Genomic DNA, 19,758 nt, shown 5'->3' on the forward strand with positions numbered 1-19,758 from the left:
ACCGATATACGTCAATGCCGAATCACACGGATGAATTAAACTGGATTGGACATTTGAGCAGAAAGACGAAGGCGTCTGGGGCTTTAGTTGAAAATACGAACTAATTTGGAATGTTTTGTAAATAGGAAAAACGTCCACATTTAATTTACTTTTCATGAACTGTCCAATTTTACGAGCAAACGTTTTAGATTCTTTTTCCACAAACGTAATGGACAAGCAATGCTTCATGTTTAACTCATTTTCAGCCTATTTTTTTTTCGTTAGAATTCGCCGACGTTTGCTCGTAATATCGGACAGTTTATGATAAGTAAATTTGAATCCCATACCTGGTCAGGTTTGGCTCCTACCTTGAAATAGTCTCCACTCGCGGGCCACACCTTGCATCCCCTTGTTACATCACTTCACGGGCGGTGTGGTACATGTGCCTGCTCTACGTTTAGTCCTCCCTTGCACTCGCCGCCTCCGCAAACGTGATCGCATAAATTATTGTAACCGCGTGGATTCTAAATACCTAGACAATTGTTAATTTGTAAAGTTGTTAGCAAATAATTGATCTCACTTTTACTTGAAATGGCAACTGTTCCTCCTAACGTTGCCATGACAACGGTACAGCAGCTAATCACTCCTCCTGGACTAGATGTGAAACATTGGAGGACCGTGAGAGGATTAGCAGTGAGTTGGTTTTGAGTGAACTTTGTGGTAGAATAACATCACTGCATGAATATGCCTTGCTACTCTTGATCAGATTCCCTCATACATAAGTTATTCGTGTCTACCTACTCTGCTACATATGCTCTGTTCACTCTACTGTCGTTCATTACAGTTGCATCGGATTCATATGTGTGTGTTTCAAAGTGTGTGTTTGTATCCAAGTGTATGTTTCCATGAGTGAGCAGATTGCAGTTTCGAACCGGTTAAGCGTATTCCCAAGGTTGAGACTTGAGAGTTCGAAATCGTGTGAAACCGTCCACGTATGTAGGCTACTGTTAGCGCACAGAGAATGTCGAGATTATTATTGTTTTTTTCATGTTTCAGGAATGTAGTTTTAATAAGGTTGTTTTTACCGTGTGTGTCGTTTAACTTTTATAAATAATCAAAAGTATTGTCAAAATTGTCAGGTAGTTCTTCTTTGTTTGAACCTTCTTTGCCACTCCAGGGCTCGATGGGCTCGCCTCTTCCTTTTACCACCCTTGGGCAGTGGCGTCGACGCGGTCTAGATGTTTGGGCAGGTGTCGAGCAGCCATTGAATTGATTCATCATCCAGTTCACGAAGACCACGCACACCATTTGGCGCATGGTAGATTGCGCAGTCACAAGTGGTGTGGTCTGCGGTTTGTTCCTCCTTGCCACACTCACAGATCGCGGATGGAGCCATCCCATATTTGTGCATGTTGGAGCGGAATAGTTGGTTACAGCGGAAAACCATAATGTCTCCGTGGGAAAGTTGTAACATAAATTTCCCGATTCCTTTCGTCTGTTTGCGATGACACCGAAAAAATACTCTTCTGAAAACGTCTTTCACGAATTGTATTTCAAGAAAAAATAGCCACAGGCTGTCGAAAAAGAGGAAGCAACACCGTTCGCACTTAAACTTGTCACCACAGTACAAATTACTAGGATAAAAGACAGAAATTTCGTCTAGTTGAGTAGCACAAGCAAAACAGTTTTAATATTCGACCAACCTTTCCAGCAACAATTCTAAATGACGAGACTGACTTGGGATATTTCAAAACACATAACTTGCAACTGTGACGTAACAGTGATAAACACTGTGAAGCAATCCCCACAGGTGTTACAAAAGGATGATGATTGATGAAATCTCTGCTCATTTTTTAGCAATATTCCATTACGTAGGATGCCAGGTTAAGTAGACCTTAACGGTTTTATGTGACGTTTGATTTGGGGAACGATTATCTGTAACAATAGTCCGACGCCAGTACGCAGGCAGTTGAGCCACACCCAGGCCTTCGTTGGCAAATGCATTCCGGTTGTGTGGGGGCTGGTGTCGGAGATGAAACTTTGGAGCCTTGAGGGGTTCTTCTTCTACTCCGAGCTGCATTGGTGGTCCGCCAAGGTAGCCGCAATGATGGATTGGTCTTTAGCGGTTTTCATCAGGGGGTTGTGCGGCACGTGCAAATGGGTGTCTCGATTTCAGTCGCCGAGGTTGCTCGCTCACAGACTCGTAGATACTTGAGTGGAGCAAGTGGTTGGGGTTGGTAGCGCGAGGAGAAAGAGACAGGATGGCTTCTTCACGACGAAGCTCAATTGGTTGGATGCCTGCAAGGACAGGGAGATTGTCCGACGGTGTAGGTCGCAGGCAACCTGTCACGATACGCAGGGCGTCGTTTATGGCAGTGTCGATTTGATGGCAGTGGGCACTGCGGCTCCAGACAGGTGCACAGCATTCAGCAGGAGCGTGAACTAGCGCAATGGTTGCAATGCGCAAGGTGTCAACTCCAGCTCCCCAGCCTGAGCCAGCCAGAAGCCTTAGCAAAGCTGTGCCTGTGCGTGTTGAGATCTTTTTGCGTAGTGACCTCAAATGTTGACGGTGAACAGTCACCTTCCTGCGATCCCCCCTGTAAGTAGCATCATACAAATGCGAAACGAAGACTGTCAAAACTGAACCTCAACCCGAAATGCTCAGCACAAGACCCTACGAGAACCGCTCTTTTCAGAGCGTGGCAGTTCCACTGTCGACAATTACCGTCAAGTAGTTGTAATCAATTGTCACTGTGATAAATTCATCAATCATCATTGAATGTTTTTGCATTGTTGTACATTGGTAACCACAGCTCAGCAACTGTTGCATCAGGCCCGATAACGTAAACGCAAACTTTGTTCTCAGATAGCGGAAATAGTTCTGGGGTCTTTGTGCATAATTTGTGGAGTCATTCTAGTGGGAATTTACAAAGAAATAATAGCAGAAGGAATTTGGTGCGGATTGTGGGTGAGTTGTCCATGTGATCTTTTATGGAAACCTAAGGTTGAAATCTTTTACTTTCGCATTGTGTCATGATACCCGTCAGTTAACCTTTGTCCCCTTCCAATGGGATCAATACTGAGAAGTGGCACTAGGAAAATTGCCCGTGTGGGAATATTGCCCGCCAGAAAATTGCCCGTGTGGGAAGATTGCCGTGTGGGAAGATTGCCGTGTGGGAAGATTGCGATTGGCAATCCCTCAAACACTTCCATTTCTGATAACTACACTAATCTAATCAACTAGACCTAAGCAGGTAGGCCCCTGAGGTAGGCCTATGGTAACATTTCTAATCAACTAGACCTAAGCCGGTGGGCATATGATGAAAAGCTGAGCTTGTTAAACTGGACAACTGTTGTACTCGTTTTCTTTGAGCACTACATTTGACTGAATTAGCCAACTGTGTTAAAATCTTTCGCTGAATGTCATTGTCAGATCGCTGAATGTCATTACAACATCTCTGACCTGATCCCTAAAGTGCAAATTAACTCCTAACCCTTTTACATTGACAATCTTCCAAAACTGAAGAAACATTTTTATGAACTTAACCGTTCCTAGAGTCAAGGGGTGTGTGAGTTTGCAATGCAGTGACTGTTTCATCACAAAATACACGTAAGCATGTCTTAACATTTAGTGAATGGAATAATTCCCCGGCAACAACACTTCAACAATCGGAAAACTTCACTCTGCCAAACTCGGTAACCAGCCCTGTGTCAAGAGCCTCTACATTAGTCTACAAGTATGCGAAACTACAAAGAATAACCTATCAAGGCTTTGTCAGTCCGAGGATAAAGATTCAAAAACCAAACCATTTTGACGCTCTGTGTAGGATGCACAGCAACAAAGTCAAGCTTTGACTGCTTTAGCATGGAATATTCTTCTGCCTGAAGTAAATACTTCAAGTCAGACCAACGAGCAATTTGTTGTTGATCATTTTGGAAATACTTTTTAGAGTACAATTGAAAACTGATGGATGTGATGCTGGCCTTAATTTACGGTAGTACCAAACTTTTTCGCAATCTATCGGCCAATGCTTCTCACACACTACAATATCAGTAGTATAGAAAGTATGATCCAACAAGTAAATGTAGTGACGCTAAGTGGTAACGCCACAAGCACATTTGATTTTATATAGTTATGAATATGAATGGTCTTGTAAATGTAATAACCCAAAGTAGTGACGCACATTTGATTTTATGTGAGAAAGGTGAATCGCAAAGTGCAAAGTCCAAATTACGTGAAGCGATATAATTGTGTAACCGGGTTCGCTTTTCTCACGATAGGATACTGATAAAAAGGCATTATGAAATAATGAATTGAAAAATGAATCTTTCCTAGCAAAAACATAAGATGCAATCAACAGACATACGTCATCCAAGCATCAAAAAGTGGTAACGCTAAGTGGTGACGCTATATCAAATGTAGTGACGATAAATGGTGACGGTTAACTCCGCACTAATTTTCTAAATTATAAAACAAAAATGTCTTATCACGAGCCTAAAAGAATGCATAGGCTACATAAGATTCACTTACATACCCTACACCGAATTACATTGCTAAACCTGATTGTAACCATTTTTTTTTGCAAACCTTCATTACATCATTTTTTTTAAACGCTTTACCAGGGAAACAACCTACAGTATGTTTGCGGTTATTTAACGTCACATGATACCTTTGTGTCATCGCTTTTGTTTCATGATGCTGCGCATTGGATGTATTAATTGCGAAATCGTTTTAATTTCGTAGGCTTTCATAATTACCTTGCTTTAATTTCTTTCATTACAATTACACTACATACATTACATAAAGAGCTTGTAAATGATGTGATTTTAACTATTTTTTATCTTCGCTTCGAAGTACTGCCATAATTGTTATTACAATTCAATACCTAAACAGTACACCTAAAGCATATACTTGAAGATCATAAAGGTTTATTAACGTTATTTGTGTAATGTTTCTTGCTCAACCAACATAAAAATATCAATCTCACAAAATAACTAATGTAGTGTTGTTGATTTAAATTGTAGATCTGTTGGTTCTAGGCATATAGAACATCACGATTTGAAATACCAACGCAAAATATATCAAAATCATGAACACAGTTATATTGCCAACATTAACAGACGGAGCAGAAACATAGTCATTCACAAAACAACAAACAAGAAATCTGGCCGCGGCGCAAAGGAACATGGAAAGAATAATATTAAACATAAATAGAAAAGACAAGATTAGAAATGAAGTCATCAGAAACAAAACTTGTATTAAAGATGTTATAGAAACAACAACAAACCTAAAGTGGCAACCACAGAATGGACACGAAGATATGCAAGAAGAACTAGAGGGAGACCAAAAAGAAGATGGCGAGATGCCATAGAAGAAAAGATTGGCATCACCTGGATGAGAACAGCAAAAGACAGAATGATGTGGAAACATATGTGGAGGCCATCTGCCAGCAGTGGCATGACCGGCTGATGTTGATGATATATCAACGCATGTTTGTTCTTCTTCCCGTACAACACGTAGTGCGGGCCGATCGCGTTGAAGTTAGCAAACTGTCTGTATGGACCTAAAAATTATAGATCGGTTAATATGTAGGATTTAATTAAGATGATTTCATAAAAGTTTTGTTAACTTTTTATCGGTTTGGTTGTAGCCATGTTTTTTCGTAAAGCTGTTTGCTTGCAGGAATAGAGTTTTCACTGTTGATTCTGATGGATAGGTCTATTGGTTCGATTCCAGAGCTTTCCAAATGCTGGGTTTTGTTCACGCTGAATGTGTTATTTTGGTAAATCAATGAAGTTTCACTATTTTTTGGCTTGTATGGGTTAGTTAATTTCGTTATACTTTAATTCTTTTATTCAATGGTTTGCTTTTAGTTTAATGTAAAGTAATTAGTCAAAGGGGTGCTTAGTCGCTTATTACTTAGTTATATGTATTATAATAATCTATGACTGGTCCAAAAGCTTAATAAATAATGCATTTTGGCATCTCCATTTCGGTTAATCTTCGTTTCGCTTTATGTTGGTTTCGTTAAACCTTTATTTCTTTAGGTCTACGTTTCGCTAAAACAGTGGTTTCAACTAAACCTTTATATAGTAACGTTTGAAAAATATAACTAACCTGGAAATTAAAGTTGTTGGTATGATGTCACTTAAAGCTTATAAGAATAATAGCTTTTTCAAAACAATGTTACTCTAAATTTGTTATTGTTTTTTTTGTGCAAATAAATTTTTATTTTAGATGATGCTAATTCCAGCTAAACAATCAACATTCCTTTTATGCAATAAGAACACCCAAATGAACAGCTATAGAACAAATTGTTGCAACATATACTTCTGCAATCTGACAACTAGAAAAAAAATCAAAAGCTCTAACAGAATGCGAGCACAAATTTTGCAACATGTAATGACACCTGATGATAAAAACACACAAACAAATCTTCGAACACAAATTTTAACGTTACAAATTATGCAAAAGAAACTTGTGATATTTTGTTGTATTTTCTTAAGCTTGTAAAAATAAAATTGCAATTTGTTGAAAATATTTTTTAAGTTTGTAAAAGAAAATTTAAGTTTGTGGCTTAAAATAATTTTTCAGGTGTATGTTTTCAGAGATAAACTTTCAGATTACAATTTGTTGAAACTATTTTTGTTATTTTCAGTTTGTAAGTTATGGAACTTAAAAGTTTGCAGCTGGTCAGTTAATTTTTGTTTTGATTTGTCAATCATACAACATAAAAAGTTTATAGTTTGTTAAAAAAAAATATTTTTAGTTGTTGGTTTTTACAAAGAAAGCTTTGTGATTTATTAAAATTATTTATTTTCATTTTTGCAAGTAACAGAACTAACTTTTTCAATTTCTTAAAATAATTTTAGAGTAAAAACTTTCAGTTTACAGTTTGTTGAAATAATTCTTTTATTTCTTTCAAGGATATTACATCTGCTTATTTATTTATTTGTTTAATTTTTATATGTTACACAATTCAGTTTGTAACGTTTTAGCATAGAAAACCAAGATGAGGTATTTCCAGCAACTTAAAGCACGCTTATGATTTTATATATTTATGAATATGAATGGACTTGTAAATGTATTAATCCTAAGTGGTGAAGCACATTTGATTTTATGTGAGAAAGGTAAATCGCAAAGTACAAAGTCCGAATTAAGTGAAGCGACATAATTGTGTAACCGGGTTCGCTTCATAATTCTCAGGATAGGATATTGATGAAAAGGCACCTTATTATGAAATAATTAAAAAATGCTCATAACATATATAAAGTATAAAAAGGGTGGAATGAATGTTTTTTTTATGTGATAGTTTGGAAAACATGGAGAAACAAATCTCACCAATCTATGCGCCACAACCGTATGAATATAAACCATTGTATGAGGCTGAACAAGGCTTAGCTAACGAAGCAAAACTTAAACGTGCTTCAGCAAAAGTTGTTGACATCGCCAGTACTTTCAATGTGAAGCATGAAATTGAATTTAATCCTCACTTAAGACGAGCTTCATTATCTGTTTGCGTCGGAAGAAAAGCGTTTCATCCTGAACAACTTTGCAAAGTCGCGAAAAAGCTAATTGTGAAACAACCGTTTTTTGCTTTTCCCTCCACGAAAAATATCTTACCAATTTTATACTGGAGCAAAGAAGAAGATTTAAATTATTGTTCTCATAGTCAGCATATCCAGCGTGTGAAAGAGGAGCTCCTACCTCAACAAATTGATTTGAATTTTACCAATGGGAAAGTTTACGCGCCAGCTGCCTATCTCTCGTATATTATCGATGGGAAAGTGAATGTGAAGGTTTATCATGAAGCGTGTCCCTTGCCAACTCCAGAAGATCAACACCAATTACAAGAAATCCTCAAATATTTAAAAGTCCTAAAGGATCAAACACCCAGCGCTTTTCGACCTCAAAAACGTATTAAATTAGATTCGATTCTGTGATTGTTTTGCACCATTTGTCAATAAAATATGATTGAAACTGTGCTGTCTTGTTTCTTTTGTCAGTCAGCACATAAGTTTTATTAAACAACAAGATTTCCAATAAAAAACACAGCAAAAATAAGTCGTAAAGCACATAGACACATACACAAATTATATTGATAATGGCAAAGTAGCGACATCATCAGAACAGACGATACGTTTCGCATAAAAATACGCCAATCCTTTTTTAGTTTGATGATATGTGTAAATTTTGTTTCTACATTCTGATAATTAGAAAAAAAAATCAACAAACCTAACGCAAACTAGGCTACATCACTAATTGTTGCCTAAACTTAAGACAAGCATGAAAAAATACAAATTCTAGCAGAATGCGAGCACAAATTTTGCAACACGTAATGACACCTGATGATAAAAACACACAAACAAATCTCCAAACACAGAGAAATTATGCAACAGAAACTTGCGATATTTTGTTGTAGTTTCTTAAGCTTGTAAAAATAAAATTGTAATTTGCTGAAAATATTTTTAGTTTGTAAAAGAAAATTTAAGTTTGTGACTTGAAATAATTTTTCATGTGCATGTTTTCAGAGCTAAACTTTCAGATTAAAATTTGTTGAAACTATTTTTTTTTCAGTTTGTAAGTTATGGAACTTATCAGTTTGTAGTTTGTTAAATATTTTAGTTGTTGGTTTTTGCAATGAAAACTTTGTGATTTGTTAAAATTATTGTTCAGTATGTAAACGAAAATTTAAGTTGTGATTTAAAATAATTTTTCGTGTGTATGCTATTAGAATATTTTTTTAGTTTACAATTTGTCAAAACTACTTTTTTAGTTTGTACTGTAAAACAAAACTTAACTATTCTTTTTATTTAAAATAATTTTTCGTGTGTATTTTCTTTGAGCAAAACTTTCATCATGTTTCCTTATTTCACATTTATTAACTTTACAAAATTAAATGTGAATAATTATATATAATGTAAACTTGATATTTGATTTAACTTATGAATTAATTAAGATAATAATAACTCAAATTGATAGTTTTCTTGTACATAGTTTTGTTTGAAGCGAAAAAAAATTATGATAATGTTTAGTTTACAATAACTTATTACTACTTATTGCGAATTAATGTGAGTTACTCTTAGATTGATATTTTGTTTTCTTATTTCTAAAAAATAATACATCGGCTTATCTATTTTTTATATGATACACAATTCAGTTTGTAAGGTTTTTAGAGTAAAAAAAAAATCAAGTTAAAGTATTCCAGCAAACATATCGGGGTGCTTAAACGCATAAGATGTGGCTACTCAAAGCGCACTTATAATTTGCAAACTCTTCAAACACTTTCGATGTGTCACATTAAACTTTTAAATGGCAACACCATGTACTTAAGGTTTCACCTCCATTCTGTTCTGAAGTTTTTATTATTGAGCTGTTGGTTCTCTGATCGATCCCATGCTTCCATTTGTAAGAAGTATTAGTTGTCTTGTTAATACTGGGGTCACATTTTTTTTTTGACATTTTCAACCCACCTGTTAGTTTTGTTAAAAACAAGCATGGTTTACTTTGTAAATGTTAAAACTTTTATGCTGGTAGTTTTATCAAGCATATTAGGATATATTACAATTCATCTGGAAAGATAATGATTACCTAAAACTTTCTGTTTTAAAGTAACAACAAAATATTCTATCTGACTCTTCCTTGTTTCTTCTCCGTCTAAATTTGTTGTCTTATTATAAATCTCATGTACAAAATCGTGCCCAATGGACATCTATCAATGTCATCATACTTCTTCCACTAGATTTGTTCTATTGGCATGTATTATCGTACTTGTGATTGACGTTACACTAACGACAATTTATCAATCACCAAGCCAAGATAGTCAACAAAACAACATGTTTAAAAAAACATATTATAACTAGGTTATCCTACAAAGTTATACCTATTTATGTTATTAACACATATATATAAAATATATTATAAATATTTAAATGGAATATAGTATTATATATTATATCTATTTATATGAACTTTAAGAATATATACCATAAATATTATAGTTTTTGTAAACATGTTGTTTTGTTGACTATCTTGGCTTGGTGATTGATAAATTGTCGTTAGTGTAACGTCAATCACAAGTACGATAATACATGCCAATAGAACAAATCTAGTGGAAGAAGTATGATGACATTGATAGATGTCCATTGGGCACGATTTTGTACATGAGATTTATAATAAGACAACAAATTTAGACGGAGAAGAAACAAGGAAGAGTCAGATAGAATATTTTGTTGTTACTTTAAAACAGAAAGTTTTAGGTAATCATTATCTTTCCAGATGAATTGTAATATATCCTAATATGCTTGATAAAACTACCAGCATAAAAGTTTTAACATTTACAAAGTAAACCATGCTTGTTTTTAACAAAACTAACAGGTGGGTTGAAAATGTCAAAAAAAAAATGTGACCCCAGTATTAACAAGACAACTAATACTTCTTACAAATGGAAGCATGGGATCGATCAGAGAACCAACAGCTCAATAATAAAAACTTCAGAACAGAATGGAGGTGAAACCTTAAGTACATGGTGTTGCCATTTAAAAGTTTAATGTGACACATCGAAAGTGTTTGAAGAGTTTGCAAATTATAAGTGCGCTTTGAGTAGCCACATCTTATGCGTTTAAGCACCCCGATATGTTTGCTGGAATACTTTAACTTGATTTTTTTTTTACTCTAAAAACCTTACAAACTGAATTGTGTATCATATAAAAAATAGATAAGCCGATGTATTATTTTTTAGAAATAAGAAAACAAAATATCAATCTAAGAGTAACTCACATTAATTCGCAATAAGTAGTAATAAGTTATTGTAAACTAAACATTATCATAATTTTTTTTCGCTTCAAACAAAACTATGTACAAGAAAACTATCAATTTGAGTTATTATTATCTTAATTAATTCATAAGTTAAATCAAATATCAAGTTTACATTATATATAATTATTCACATTTAATTTTGTAAAGTTAATAAATGTGAAATAAGGAAACATGATGAAAGTTTTGCTCAAAGAAAATACACACGAAAAATTATTTTAAATAAAAAGAATAGTTAAGTTTTGTTTTACAGTACAAACTAAAAAAGTAGTTTTGACAAATTGTAAACTAAAAAAATATTCTAATAGCATACACACGAAAAATTATTTTAAATCACAACTTAAATTTTCGTTTACATACTGAACAATAATTTTAACAAATCACAAAGTTTTCATTGCAAAAACCAACAACTAAAATATTTAACAAACTACAAACTGATAAGTTCCATAACTTACAAACTGAAAAAAAAATAGTTTCAACAAATTTTAATCTGAAAGTTTAGCTCTGAAAACATGCACATGAAAAATTATTTCAAGTCACAAACTTAAATTTTCTTTTACAAACTAAAAGTATTTTCAGCAAATTACAATTTTATTTTTACAAGCTTAAGAAACTACAACAAAATATCGCAAGTTTCTGTTGCATAATTTCTCTGTGTTTGGAGATTTGTTTGTGTGTTTTTATCATCAGGTGTCATTACGTGTTGCAAAATTTGTGCTCGCATTCTGCTAGAATTTGTATTTTTTCATGCTTGTCTTAAGTTTAGGCAACAATTAGTGATGTAGCCTAGTTTGCGTTAGGTTTGTTGATTTTTTTTTCTAATTATCAGAATGTAGAAACAAAATTTACACATATCATCAAACTAAAAAAGGATTGGCGTATTTTTATGCGAAACGTATCGTCTGTTCTGATGATGTCGCTACTTTGCCATTATCAATATAATTTGTGTATGTGTCTATGTGCTTTACGACTTATTTTTGCTGTGTTTTTTATTGGAAATCTTGTTGTTTAATAAAACTTATGTGCTGACTGACAAAAGAAACAAGACAGCACAGTTTCAATCATATTTTATTGACAAATGGTGCAAAACAATCACAGAATCGAATCTAATTTAATACGTTTTTGAGGTCGAAAAGCGCTGGGTGTTTGATCCTTTAGGACTTTTAAATATTTGAGGATTTCTTGTAATTGGTGTTGATCTTCTGGAGTTGGCAAGGGACACGCTTCATGATAAACCTTCACATTCACTTTCCCATCGATAATATACGAGAGATAGGCAGCTGGCGCGTAAACTTTCCCATTGGTAAAATTCAAATCAATTTGTTGAGGTAGGAGCTCCTCTTTCACACGCTGGATATGCTGACTATGAGAACAATAATTTAAATCTTCTTCTTTGCTCCAGTATAAAATTGGTAAGATATTTTTCGTGGAGGGAAAAGCAAAAAACGGTTGTTTCACAATTAGCTTTTTCGCGACTTTGCAAAGTTGTTCAGGATGAAACGCTTTTCTTCCGACGCAAACAGATAATGAAGCTCGTCTTAAGTGAGGATTAAATTCAATTTCATGCTTCACATTGAAAGTACTGGCGATGTCAACAACTTTTGCTGAAGCACGTTTAAGTTTTGCTTCGTTAGCTAAGCCTTGTTCAGCCTCATACAATGGTTTATATTCATACGGTTGTGGCGCATAGATTGGTGAGATTTGTTTCTCCATGTTTTCCAAACTATCACATAAAAAAAACATTCATTCCACCCTTTTTATACTTTATATATGTTATGAGCATTTTTTAATTATTTCATAATAAGGTGCCTTTTCATCAATATCCTATCCTGAGAATTATGAAGCGAACCCGGTTACACAATTATGTCGCTTCACTTAATTCGGACTTTGTACTTTGCGATTTACCTTTCTCACATAAAATCAAATGTGCTTCACCACTTAGGATTAATACATTTACAAGTCCATTCATATTCATAAATATATAAAATCATAAGCGTGCTTTAAGTTGCTGGAAATACCTCATCTTGGTTTTCTATGCTAAAACGTTACAAACTGAATTGTGTAACATATAAAAATTAAACAAATAAATAAATAAGCAGATGTAATATCCTTGAAAGAAATAAAAGAATTATTTCAACAAACTGTAAACTGAAAGTTTTTACTCTAAAATTATTTTAAGAAATTGAAAAAGTTAGTTCTGTTACTTGCAAAAATGAAAATAAATAATTTTAATAAATCACAAAGCTTTCTTTGTAAAAACCAACAACTAAAAATATTTTTTTTTAACAAACTATAAACTTTTTATGTTGTATGATTGACAAATCAAAACAAAAATTAACTGACCAGCTGCAAACTTTTAAGTTCCATAACTTACAAACTGAAAATAACAAAAATAGTTTCAACAAATTGTAATCTGAAAGTTTATCTCTGAAAACATACACCTGAAAAATTATTTTAAGCCACAAACTTAAATTTTCTTTTACAAACTTAAAAAATATTTTCAACAAATTGCAATTTTATTTTTACAAGCTTAAGAAAATACAACAAAATATCACAAGTTTCTTTTGCATAATTTGTAACGTTAAAATTTGTGTTCGAAGATTTGTTTGTGTGTTTTTATCATCAGGTGTCATTACATGTTGCAAAATTTGTGCTCGCATTCTGTTAGAGCTTTTGATTTTTTTTCTAGTTGTCAGATTGCAGAAGTATATGTTGCAACAATTTGTTCTATAGCTGTTCATTTGGGTGTTCTTATTGCATAAAAGGAATGTTGATTGTTTAGCTGGAATTAGCATCATCTAAAATAAAAATTTATTTGCACAAAAAAAACAATAACAAATTTAGAGTAACATTGTTTTGAAAAAGCTATTATTCTTATAAGCTTTAAGTGACATCATACCAACAACTTTAATTTCCAGGTTAGTTATATTTTTCAAACGTTACTATATAAAGGTTTAGTTGAAACCACTGTTTTAGCGAAACGTAGACCTAAAGAAATAAAGGTTTAACGAAACCAACATAAAGCGAAACGAAGATTAACCGAAATGGAGATGCCAAAATGCATTATTTATTAAGCTTTTGGACCAGTCATAGATTATTATAATACATATAACTAAGTAATAAGCGACTAAGCACCCCTTTGACTAATTACTTTACATTAAACTAAAAGCAAACCATTGAATAAAAGAATTAAAGTATAACGAAATTAACTAACCCATACAAGCCAAAAAATAGTGAAACTTCATTGATTTACCAAAATAACACATTCAGCGTGAACAAAACCCAGCATTTGGAAAGCTCTGGAATCGAACCAATAGACCTATCCATCAGAATCAACAGTGAAAACTCTATTCCTGCAAGCAAACAGCTTTACGAAAAAACATGGCTACAACCAAACCGATAAAAAGTTAACAAAACTTTTATGAAATCATCTTAATTAAATCCTACATATTAACCGATCTATAATTTTTAGGTCCATACAGACAGTTTGCTAACTTCAACGCGATCGGCCCGCACTACGTGTTGTACGGGAAGAAGAACAAACATGCGTTGATATATCATCAACATCAGCCGGTCATGCCACTGCTGGCAGATGGCCTCCACATATGTTTCCACATCATTCTGTCTTTTGCTGTTCTCATCCAGGTGATGCCAATCTTTTCTTCTATGGCATCTCGCCATCTTCTTTTTGGTCTCCCTCTAGTTCTTCTTGCATATCTTCGTGTCCATTCTGTGGTTGCCACTTTAGGTTTGTTGTTGTTTCTATAACATCTTTAATACAAGTTTTGTTTCTGATGACTTCATTTCTAATCTTGTCTTTTCTATTTATGTTTAATATTATTCTTTCCATGTTCCTTTGCGCCGCGGCCAGATTTCTTGTTTGTTGTTTTGTGAATGACTATGTTTCTGCTCCGTCTGTTAATGTTGGCAATATAACTGTGTTCATGATTTTGATATATTTTGCGTTGGTATTTCAAATCGTGATGTTCTATATGCCTAGAACCAACAGATCTACAATTTAAATCAACAACACTACATTAGTTATTTTGTGAGATTGATATTTTTATGTTGGTTGAGCAAGAAACATTACACAAATAACGTTAATAAACCTTTATGATCTTCAAGTATATGCTTTAGGTGTACTGTTTAGGTATTGAATTGTAATAACAATTATGGCAGTACTTCGAAGCGAAGATAAAAAATAGTTAAAATCACATCATTTACAAGCTCTTTATGTAATGTATGTAGTGTAATTGTAATGAAAGAAATTAAAGCAAGGTAATTATGAAAGCCTACGAAATTAAAACGATTTCGCAATTAATACATCCAATGCGCAGCATCATGAAACAAAAGCGATGACACAAAGGTATCATGTGACGTTAAATAACCGCAAACATACTGTAGGTTGTTTCCCTGGTAAAGCGTTTAAAAAAAATGATGTAATGAAGGTTTGCAAAAAAAAATGGTTACAATCAGGTTTAGCAATGTAATTCGGTGTAGGGTATGTAAGTGAATCTTATGTAGCCTATGCATTCTTTTAGGCTCGTGATAAGACATTTTTGTTTTATAATTTAGAAAATTAGTGCGGAGTTAACCGTCACCATTTATCGTCACTACATTTGATATAGCGTCACCACTTAGCGTTACCACTTTTTGATGCTTGGATGACGTATGTCTGTTGATTGCATCTTATGTTTTTGCTAGGAAAGATTCATTTTTCAATTCATTATTTCATAATGCCTTTTTATCAGTATCCTATCGTGAGAAAAGCGAACCCGGTTACACAATTATATCGCTTCACGTAATTTGGACTTTGCACTTTGCGATTCACCTTTCTCACATAAAATCAAATGTGCGTCACTACTTTGGGTTATTACATTTACAAGACCATTCATATTCATAACTATATAAAATCAAATGTGCTTGTGGCGTTACCACTTAGCGTCACTACATTTACTTGTTGGATCATACTTTCTATACTACTTAGTGAATGGAATAATTCCCCGGCAACAACACTTCAACAATCGGAAAACTTCACTCTGCCAAACTCGGTAACCAGCCCTGTGTCAAGAGCCTCTACATTAGTCTACAAGTATGCGAAACTACCAAGAATAACCTATCAAGGCTTTGTCAGTCCGAGGATAAAGATTCAAAAACCAAACCATTTTGACGCTCTGTGTAGGATGCACAGCAACAAAGTCAAGCTTTGACTGCTTTAGCATGGAATATTCTTCTGCCTGAAGTAAATACTTCAAGTCAGACCAACGAGCAATTTGTTGTTGATCATTTTGGAAATACTTTTTAGAGTACAATTGAAAACTGATGGATGTGATGCTGGCCTTAATTTACGGTAGTACCAAACTTTTTCGCAATCTATCGGCCAATGCTTCTCACACACTACAATATCTTTGCTTATTTATTTCAAGGGGTGCAATAAGGAAAAATGTTAAGGGCCATTAGCTTGGATAAAAGAAGTCTATAGGGATATATTATTCTTCAATAAAAAAATATGTGTTTCTTGACTTAGTTGCTTTCTTGACTAATGTTTTTCCCATCTAACGTCCAGATTAAGAACTGTCTGCTTTTTCCACATGACTGTTGCAATAGAAAGCTTGGCAACAATTGTCGAAAGTTTACAGTAATTTCACAAATTGGTGGACTACTTACGCGAATGACAACGTACAAGTACATGCAAGTGGATTAGTTATGTACATGCTAGCAGAGATGTAGACTACGTATACGCGCAAATTCTACGCTGTAAACTTGCGGCGTAGACTTTTTGTTTATCGTACGCTAACGCTTACGGCCACATTTTTTTGGATAGTTGTCGCTTGAGGCTACGCCGTAAAGTTTTTGGCGTTTTTTAGCGTAGGCCTATAGCGTCAACGCATACTTTTTAATGTCTTAGCTGTTGTTCGCATTTTTATTTATTGCTACAATACGCCAATACCTTCCAGCGCTGCAGTTGAAAGAATGTTTTTAATTGGCAAAGACATATTAAAATCAAAACACAGCAAAGAGTCAGATGAACACTTTCAGCTGCTTGTGTTTCCTCGTGGAAATTCAAAATAAAACCTCTTTGTTTCGAGTGTTTTATACCGTGTCAAACAAAATGAGTTTACGCTAGTGTATGCGCTGACGTTGACGCCGCCAACTTTTTTACAAGTTACGTTGACGCATACGGCGTATGGTTTTTCGAACGTTTGCGTTTACGCTGACGGCGTCAATATTTTTTGTATAGCCTACGCGTACATCACTGCATGCTAGTGGATTAATGAATTAGTATTGTTAAGACGTCTATGAAAACAAATTACGTGTTCTGTGCCAGTGAAACGAGAAAAATTAAATTAAACTTTGTTTCTAAAACGAAGTCCATTCCTATCAATAAAAGGTTAAATGTTTACTTTCAAGAACGATACTCATCTATTTGCAGGTAGTTGTTGCCGGAGGACTGGGGGTACCAGCTGGAGGCCCTAACAGCAGTCGATGTCTGGTGAGTATGACACCAAATGGAAAAGCATGTTTTGTAATCTGCTATTTTTTTTGCATTTTTTTCATATCTCAAGTTATTGTCTTAGTTCTCAACGAATATTCTGGATAAAGTATCATTTGCTGTTAGGCCTACCATATTTTCATCGCCTAAAAAGAGGACACGTTTCGCCTGCAAGTAAATTTTACGCTTGAAGAATCTTTTACATGTTTTTAGATCATTCATTACAATATTGCCCTACGCAGCAAAAGTTATCAAAAAAAAAACAAAAAAAAAAACGAGAAAACAGATTGACTGAACGTTTAACTTATTTGTTGTCATTTCTAGTGCTTCCTTAAGACAACAAATGATTTTATATTTTTAAGAGTAGGCAAAAAGTTAAAAAAGACCTAATTTTTAGACAGTTTCAGTCAGACAGCAATGATCGCAAAAATCTGCAAAATGTGACAAATCAGGCCCGACCTCCAGGTCAAGCCTTAACTTATTTAACAAAATTGTTAAATTATTTGCAAGAAATATGACTAAAACAGTAGGCTGCACATTAGCGTTAAAATGCTAAACACGGCGTGAACTAAAAAGCTGTTCCTTTCTTTGCAAAGCTTTAGGCCTATCCATGCCACAATTTCTTTTGCCGTAGGTTAGGTCTTAGCCTATAGCCATAGCCTACACATTGCACTTTTAGACATTCGTTCCGATTTGTTCAAGTACCAAACTGAGTTGGTAATAAGTTGGTAATAAGAGTAGGCAAAAAGTTAAAAAAGACCTAATTTTTAGACAGTTTCAGTCAGACAGCAATGATCGCAAAAATCTGCAAAAAGTGACAAATCAGGCCCGACCTCCAGGTCAAGCCTTAACTTATTTAACGAAATTGTTAAATTATTTGCAAGAAATATGACTAAAACAGTAGGCTGCACATTAGCGTTAAAATGCTAAAAACGGCGTGAACTAAAAAGCTGTTCCTTTCTTTGCAAAGCTTTAGGCCTACCCATGCCACAATTTCTTTTGCCGTAGGTTAAGTCTTAGCTTATAGCCTAGCCTACACATTGCACTTTTAGACATTCGTTCCGATTTGTTCAAGTACCAAACTGAGTTGGTAATCAACAACGTTACGTCTACCAGCGTTGTACGGTATCAATATAAAACGTATGTAGGTAAAAGAATAATTCTTTGTTTAAGTGTGAGCATGGTCTTTGAAATGTCATTTAATATCTTACAGTGAACCAGGCAATGAACATTCAACAACGGTTCCATAAAATGTGTCAACTTCTTGTAGAATGTATAAATCAGCATGTTGCATTGGTAGGCTACAAAATATTTAGAAAACAAATAGCCTACAAGCCGTCGTTGAAACGTCACCAAGCAATGTAATCCCGTTGAAAATATAAGCATGAAAACCCAAATTGTCAAAAAAGAGGACATTTGAGCATTTTTTAGTGTCCTCGGAGGACAATTCATTTTTCTTGAAAAAAGAGGACAAATCCTCTTAAAAGAGGACATATGGTAGCCCTATTTGCTGTACACCCTGTTTGGATTCCATGAAACGATTTAAGTAAGAGGGCCCTACATGCATTGATTTCAGTAAAAGTGTGGGCTACTCCAATCAAATCACTGACCTTCATATACATATTAAAGAGAACATTTTGTGCAATCTCCGCTCAGGATCACTTTGGAAAGTTAGAAATCCGCAGACTAAGTAGTTGTTTAAAGATAGTGCTTGACCATAGAAAGGTTAAAAACCACTGTGCTAATGTATTTCTTTAAATGATAACAAACTTATTTTTCAGGTCAACTGTCACATGGCGTTTAGCATTATCGCCACGGTCTTCACCGGTCCCATGTTTTACTTCGGCATCACTGGAGCCATCTACTTAACTCAATTCGACGTAAGAAACAAATGCAGAAAGATTTAAAACCGGAAAAAAGGTTCAGTTTTAAGCTTGCTTCTTTGTCAATGATCCCAAGTTGGCGATGATTTTAGGTCTACAAATCCAGTCTTGGTATCCAGTGATGTCGCAAAATAAAGCTCCTGACATCTCCGCCCTCTCCGACATCTCCTGACATCTCCGCCAAATGAGATGTCAGACTGCAGTGGCCCGTTTTCTCCAAACAGGCGCCCTTCTTCAAGCGGGCAACAAGAAGATACACACACACAAACAAGCTCAAATAAAATTAAAAAATGAATTATCTACCAAAACACGCTAGTTCTCATGCTTGACCCGCCATCTCCTAGTCTGCCCCAAGATCAGCAAGAGGAAAGTCGAGACAGGCAGATCAGCTTGAGGCAGCCACTAACCAAACATTTACATCCACAGATTACCATCTACCGCGGTGGGTCCCTTCGGTCGTAGTGAGTCCCTCGCCTCCCTGGTAGGTATCTTCCATGTAAGTATGGTGTGCCTGCTGAGTGTTTGGGTGTGTGGACGGCTCCCGGAGCGGACGCACTAGGCTAATGATGAGACAGGAAACAAATCCA

General features: G+C 34.8%; 1 protein-coding gene across 1 annotated transcript; it reads left to right on the forward strand.

The window, feature by feature from the left end:
- Positions 1-570: 570 nt before the first annotated feature.
- On the forward strand, positions 571-19,195 carry LOC145782860 (uncharacterized). Its single transcript, XM_082594626.1, has 4 exons — positions 571-672; positions 2,846-2,947; positions 17,229-17,288; positions 19,070-19,195. The coding sequence occupies exons 1-4, from the start codon at positions 571-573 to the stop codon at positions 19,193-19,195; spliced, it is 390 nt and encodes a 129-aa protein (XP_082450752.1).
- Positions 19,196-19,758: the final 563 nt, after the last annotated feature.

The sequence above is a fragment of the Aplidium turbinatum genome, chromosome 14, assembly GCF_918807975.1.
Source record: "Aplidium turbinatum chromosome 14, kaAplTurb1.1, whole genome shotgun sequence".
Lineage (NCBI taxonomy): Eukaryota > Metazoa > Chordata > Ascidiacea > Aplousobranchia > Polyclinidae > Aplidium > Aplidium turbinatum.

What these genes read in the sequence shown, in the direction of transcription:
- LOC145782860 (XM_082594626.1), top strand. Translation starts at nt 571, where the DNA reads ATGGCAACTGTTCCTCCTAACGTTGCCATGACAACGGTACAGCAGCTA. An exon ending in GAATTTGGTGCGGATTGTGG is followed by an intron (nt 2,948 to 17,228) that starts GTGAGTTGTCCA and finishes ATCTATTTGCAG; the next exon opens with GTAGTTGTTGCCGGAGGACT. An exon ending in CTAACAGCAGTCGATGTCTG is followed by an intron (nt 17,289 to 19,069) that starts GTGAGTATGACA and finishes CTTATTTTTCAG; the next exon opens with GTCAACTGTCACATGGCGTT.